This window comes from Cetorhinus maximus, unplaced genomic scaffold, assembly GCF_964194155.1.
Source record: "Cetorhinus maximus unplaced genomic scaffold, sCetMax3.hap1.1 HAP1_SCAFFOLD_2859, whole genome shotgun sequence".
NCBI classification, from domain to species: domain Eukaryota; kingdom Metazoa; phylum Chordata; class Chondrichthyes; order Lamniformes; family Cetorhinidae; genus Cetorhinus; species Cetorhinus maximus.
Window position 1 is genome coordinate 31,583 of NW_027598790.1, and position 5,168 is coordinate 36,750.

Sequence of the window (5,168 nt, forward strand, 5' to 3'; positions counted from 1 at the left end):
AGCACGGGGTTAGATACAGAGTAAAACTCCCTCTACACTGTCCCCAACAAACACTCCCAGGACAGGTACAGCACGGGGTTAGATACAGAGTAAAGCTCCCTCTACACTGTCCCCATCAAACACTCCCAGGACAGGTACAACACAGGGTTAGATACAGCATGAAGACTGAGGGCAGCCATGAGAAGATACTGCAGCAATGCATGCAAATCCCGGAATTAAGATTGCAGGATCCAGAAAACAGACAGACACAAAAACAGATGCTGGAGACTGTAGTTGTGATCCAGTCAATCCACACCTCCCCTCTCCTCCTCCTTGGACCCATGTGTGCATATATAAAGGGTGAGAGTGAGTGTGGGGATCAGGGGATGTGCATTACACTGGATCACTGGCAGTGTGTTCATGATGGAGCAGTACAAGGATACGCAGCTGTTTTCCTCATTCCCTCTCTGGAACTTCTCCTCGTCTTCCTGCTGTTTAGGATCCAGCCTCTTGCTCCTGTCCCAGAGCCTCCAACAGGATGCCCATCGGTGTTCTCTTCAGTCCGATGCTCTCAATCTTGTTCTCGATCTTGTTCTTGAGGTTCCGTAGGCGCAGGGAAGCGTGGATTACAATCACTGGATAAGGAAGGAAATGGGGCTGCATTTAGGAGAGTCTAGACTTGGATGGGGCAGAAATACAGAGACAGATACATGCCAACACACACACAGACTGACACAGGCAGACACACACATGGACAGATGCACACACAGACAGGCACATGCAGAGACACACACACACAGACACCCAGAGACATGCACACAAAAGCACATGCAGACACATGCACAGACGTGTGCAGGCACACATACAGAGAGCAGGTGGAAAGGGACAACACAGAGCAGTTAGGAAGATAAAGGTTGCGAAGCAAGAGAGAAAAGCGAAATGGAAAGCGGTGGGGGAGGGAAGAAGTGAAAAACATGGAGAGAGAGAGAGAGAGAAGGAACAGAAAAATGCGCAGGGGAGGAGATCGCAGGGGCTCTGACCCGAATTTTTAATTCCTCGCTGGCCACGGGGGAGGTGCCAGAGAACTGGAGAACAGCTAAAGTGGTTCCGCTATTTAAGAAGGTTTGTAGAGATAAGCCAGGGGACTACAGGCCAGTGAGTCTCACGTCAGTGGTAGGGAAACTATTGGAGAAAATTCTGACGGAGAGAATCTATCTCCACTTGGAGAGGCAGGGTTTGATCAGGGATAGTCAGCATGGCTTTGTCAGAGGGAGGTCATGCCTAACAAATTTGATTGAATTTTTTGAGGAGGTGACCAGATGTGTAAATGAGGGTATTGCAGTTGATGTAGTTTATATGGATTTCAGCAAAGCCTTTGACAAGGTCCCACATGAGAGACTTATCAAGAAGGCAAATGCACATGGGATACAGGGTAATTTGATAAGGTGGATTCAAAATTGGTTTAGATGTAGGAGACAGAGGGTGATGACAGAAGGATGCTTTAGTGACTGGTAGCCAATGTCCCGTGGCGTACCACAGAGATCTGTGCTGGGTCCCCTATTATTTGTCATTTATATAAACGACATAGATGACTATGTGGGGGCTAGGATTAGTAAGTTTGCGGATGACACAAAGATTGGCCGGGTGGTTAACAGTGAGGTTGAGTGTCTTGGGCTACAGGAAGATATAGATGGGATGGTCAAATGGGCAGATAAGTGGCAGATGGAATTTAACCCTGAAAAGTGTGAGGTGATACACTTTGGAAGGAGTAATTTGACAAGGAAGTATTCAATGAACGGCATGGCACTAGGAAGTTCTGAGGAACAAAGGGACCTTGGCGTGCGTGTCCATAGATCTCTGAAGGCGGAGGGGCATGTTAGTTGGGTGGTGAAAAAGGCACATGGAACACTTGCCTTTATCAATCGAGGCATAGATCATAAAAGTAGGGAGGTCATGTTGGAGTTGTATAGAACCTTGGTGAGGCCACAGCTGGAGTACTGTGTGCAGTTCCGGTCGCCACATTATAGGAAGGATGTGATTGCACTGGAGGGGGTGCAGAGGAGATTCACCAGGATGTTGCCTGGGATGAAACATTTAAGTTATGAAGAGAGGTTGGATAGACTTGGGTTGTTTTCGTTGGAGCAGAGAAGACTGAGGGGCGACTTGATCGAGGTGTACAAGATTATGAGGGGCATGGACAGGGTGGATAGGGAGCAGCTGTTTCCCTTAGTTGAAGGGTCAGTCACGAAGGGACATAAGTTCAAGGTGAGGGGCAGGAGGTTTAGGGGGGATGTGAGGAAAAACTTTTTCACCCAGAGGGTGGTGACGGTCTGGAACGCGCTGCCTGGGAGGGTGGTGGAGGCGGGTTGCCTCACACCCTTTAAAAAGTACCTGGATAAGCACTTGGCACGTTACAACATTCAAGGCTATAGGCCAAGTGCTGGTAAATGGGATTAGGTAGGTAGGGCAGGTGTTTCTCACGTGTTGGTGCAGACTTGATGGGCTGAAGGGCCTCTTCTGCACTGTGTGAATCTGAGAGAGAGGGTGAAGGTGGGAGAGAGGGGAAGGAACAAGGGGAGACAGATGCAGAGAGAGAGAAGGGGAAGGGATGGAGCAGGAGAGAGAGGGGGAAAGGGGAGGAGAGAGACAGAGAAGAATTGGGGAGTACAGGGAGAGATAAAGGGAGGGAAAAGAGAGGGGCAGGGATGGGGGTGGGAGAGAGAGAGAGACAGAAGAGGTGTTAATTGCATATTGTGTTTGAGCTGGGCATTGACTGGTGATTTAATTTTGTCCCCACAAATAGACACAGATTGAAGGTGTGGCTGTTGGATTAGGAGGCGCTTGCTTGTAATCTGCAAGTCTGTAAATAAATGCTTAAAGTGTGCAATGTTTGGCTCCAGTTCTATCCTTCGCCAACTGGATTTTTAAAAATATTTGTTGATGGGACGTGGGCGTCGCTGGCTTGGCCAGCATTTATTGCCCTTTCCGAATTGCCCTTGTTCAGAGGGGCATTTAAGAGTCAACCACATTGCTCTGGGTCTGGAGTCACATGTAGGCCAGACCGGGTAAGGACAGCAGATTTCCTTCCCTAAAGGACATTCGTGAACTGCCTCCCCGTGGCGGAGTGGTGTTGTTATTGTGGGATATAATTGCGATTATGGAAAATAACATGGTGGCAGAGAACAGTTGCTTAAAAGTGGCCATTGTGGAAAAAGGCCAGAAACAAGGGTAGATTATCCGGGTCTGATCTTCCTGGAGTCGGAACCATGTGACCAATGGGAGAATGAAGTGGATATGTGGACACTGGTCACATTCTTCCTAAGGGGGAAGCAAGGTGCGGCCTTGGCACTGTCACTTCCTACATGAGAGTAAAATCGAGTTCAAGTATTTTGTGTACTCGAGGGCTAACGGATGGATACTGATGAAGGAAATCTGCTGTCCTTACCTCACAAAGGTTTGGACTTTCTATTCATGTTCCTGGGTGAAATATATAAAAAGATCATCTGTTCAAACCTTTTAATGAGTCATAGTCAGAGTTCACTAGATTTTGCAAAACAAGTCATTCTGGACCATAATAGATTGCATGACACATTGGCAAAAATTCACTTTGGAGATTCCGGGGTCAGCACTAAGTGTTTAAAGTGCTGCATTGTGCTGAGGTGCCTCTCATGGGACAGGTCCCTGGTTCTAACTGGAGTTTGATCCTCACAAAGGAAGATCCCTGTTGGATCAGATGTTCTGCTGCTTCAAAAAACATTCCTGGGGTTTGCTCCAGCCGTTGGGGAACACGTGGACTGTTCCACACTCACACACAGAATAGAGGACTCAACGATTACCAGATACCGGGTGCAGGCTTCAATACAATGGAAAGGTTTCATGACAAGCAGAGTGAGGATGAAAGCATCTTTAGCAGGTCTGGCTTCTACAGCAGAAGGCAGGATTGGAACAGCGATAACAGGCAAATGAATCTCAGGTATGTCCAAGGCACAGTTAGCTGGTGCAACTCATAACGCCATTATGCGACTAACTGCACAAAGCAGAGACATGGGATCCTCAAAATGACAAATTTTCTTCATGAAATGACAAAGGAGGGGGGTGGAGGAGAAGAGATAGGGGGATGAGGATGTAAAGAGTTGGACTGAAAGGAGGAGAAAGTGGGGAGGGGAGCTCAAGCAGGAGAGAGAGGGCAAAGTGAGTGGCGTAATGGGAGGTGAGGGATCAGAGGGTGGAGGTGATGGAGGAGGGAGGGGAATAGTGGGGTAAGGGAGGGGGGAGAGACAGGATAGAGACCGAGACATAGATGCAGAGACATACCGGCTACGATAAGCAAGCTGGCAAGAGAGAGACTGAGTAGAGGTTAGGCAGGGATGCCAGGAAAACCTTCCAATTTGCAGCAAGTGGGCACTTACTAAGCATGGGGAAGGTGATTCCAAAGAGGAAGACAGCGACACCCCCAACCAGAGAGAGAAGGCAGTAGCTGGCCACCAGCACGGCCATGAGGCAGGGGGTTGGGTGGTTCCTGCGCAGTCTTCGGACCACTGCCTTGTTCTCTGCTGACCACACAAAACCCAGGAAGAGGAGAGTAACCACCGCCCCTCCCAGAAGAGTCTTCAGAGGCTCAATGTACCTGCAACAGGAGAGGAGGGTATCAGGTGGACCTGCACATCTCACCCCACGTCCCTGAATCCCCCCCACTCTGAATCTTACTCGCTGCTTGGCAAACACATTTGCAAAATGGCAGTGCAGTTGAGAGGGGCAGCCCCAAAACTCACTCTGCATTGCCACCTGGTGGCTGCAACCCACAGCTACACCGTGACTGTTTACATAGGAAAAACCAATGGGGCGAGTTCACGTAGCAAACCACGATGGACACAAAAACAGGACCAATTGTGCGGTCAGGAGGTGCAAGACATGGCTTCCTGCTGGTCACCGTGAGTGGGATTTCTGACCCGGTGGCTGGTGTTTACATGCCTCCACTACGGCTGGAGTCACAGATCCCACGCTTTCCAAAGGGCAGCAAGGGACGGGATCGCCCATCCTCTCAGGCCTCTCACTGCAAAGGTACAGCCCCACAAGTACAGAGCCTGGGGATATGTTGTGACATAAAAGACAACACATACAAACATACAAATTAGTTGCAACAGCAGGCCATTCGGCCCCTCCAACCGAGTCCACTGTTTGATGAGATC

At 49.2% G+C, this 5,168-nt stretch overlaps 1 protein-coding gene across 1 annotated transcript; it reads right to left on the reverse strand.

Moving 5' to 3' along the window:
* Nucleotides 1-474: 474 nt before the first annotated feature.
* Nucleotides 475-4,606, reverse strand: praf2 (PRA1 domain family, member 2; the record flags this gene model as incomplete). Its single annotated transcript, XM_078537705.1, has 2 exons — nt 475-614; nt 4,389-4,606. Coding segments are annotated over 2 exons (358 nt in total), but the record flags the coding sequence as incomplete, so codon positions are not given.
* Between the last annotated feature and the right edge of the window lie 562 nt (nt 4,607-5,168).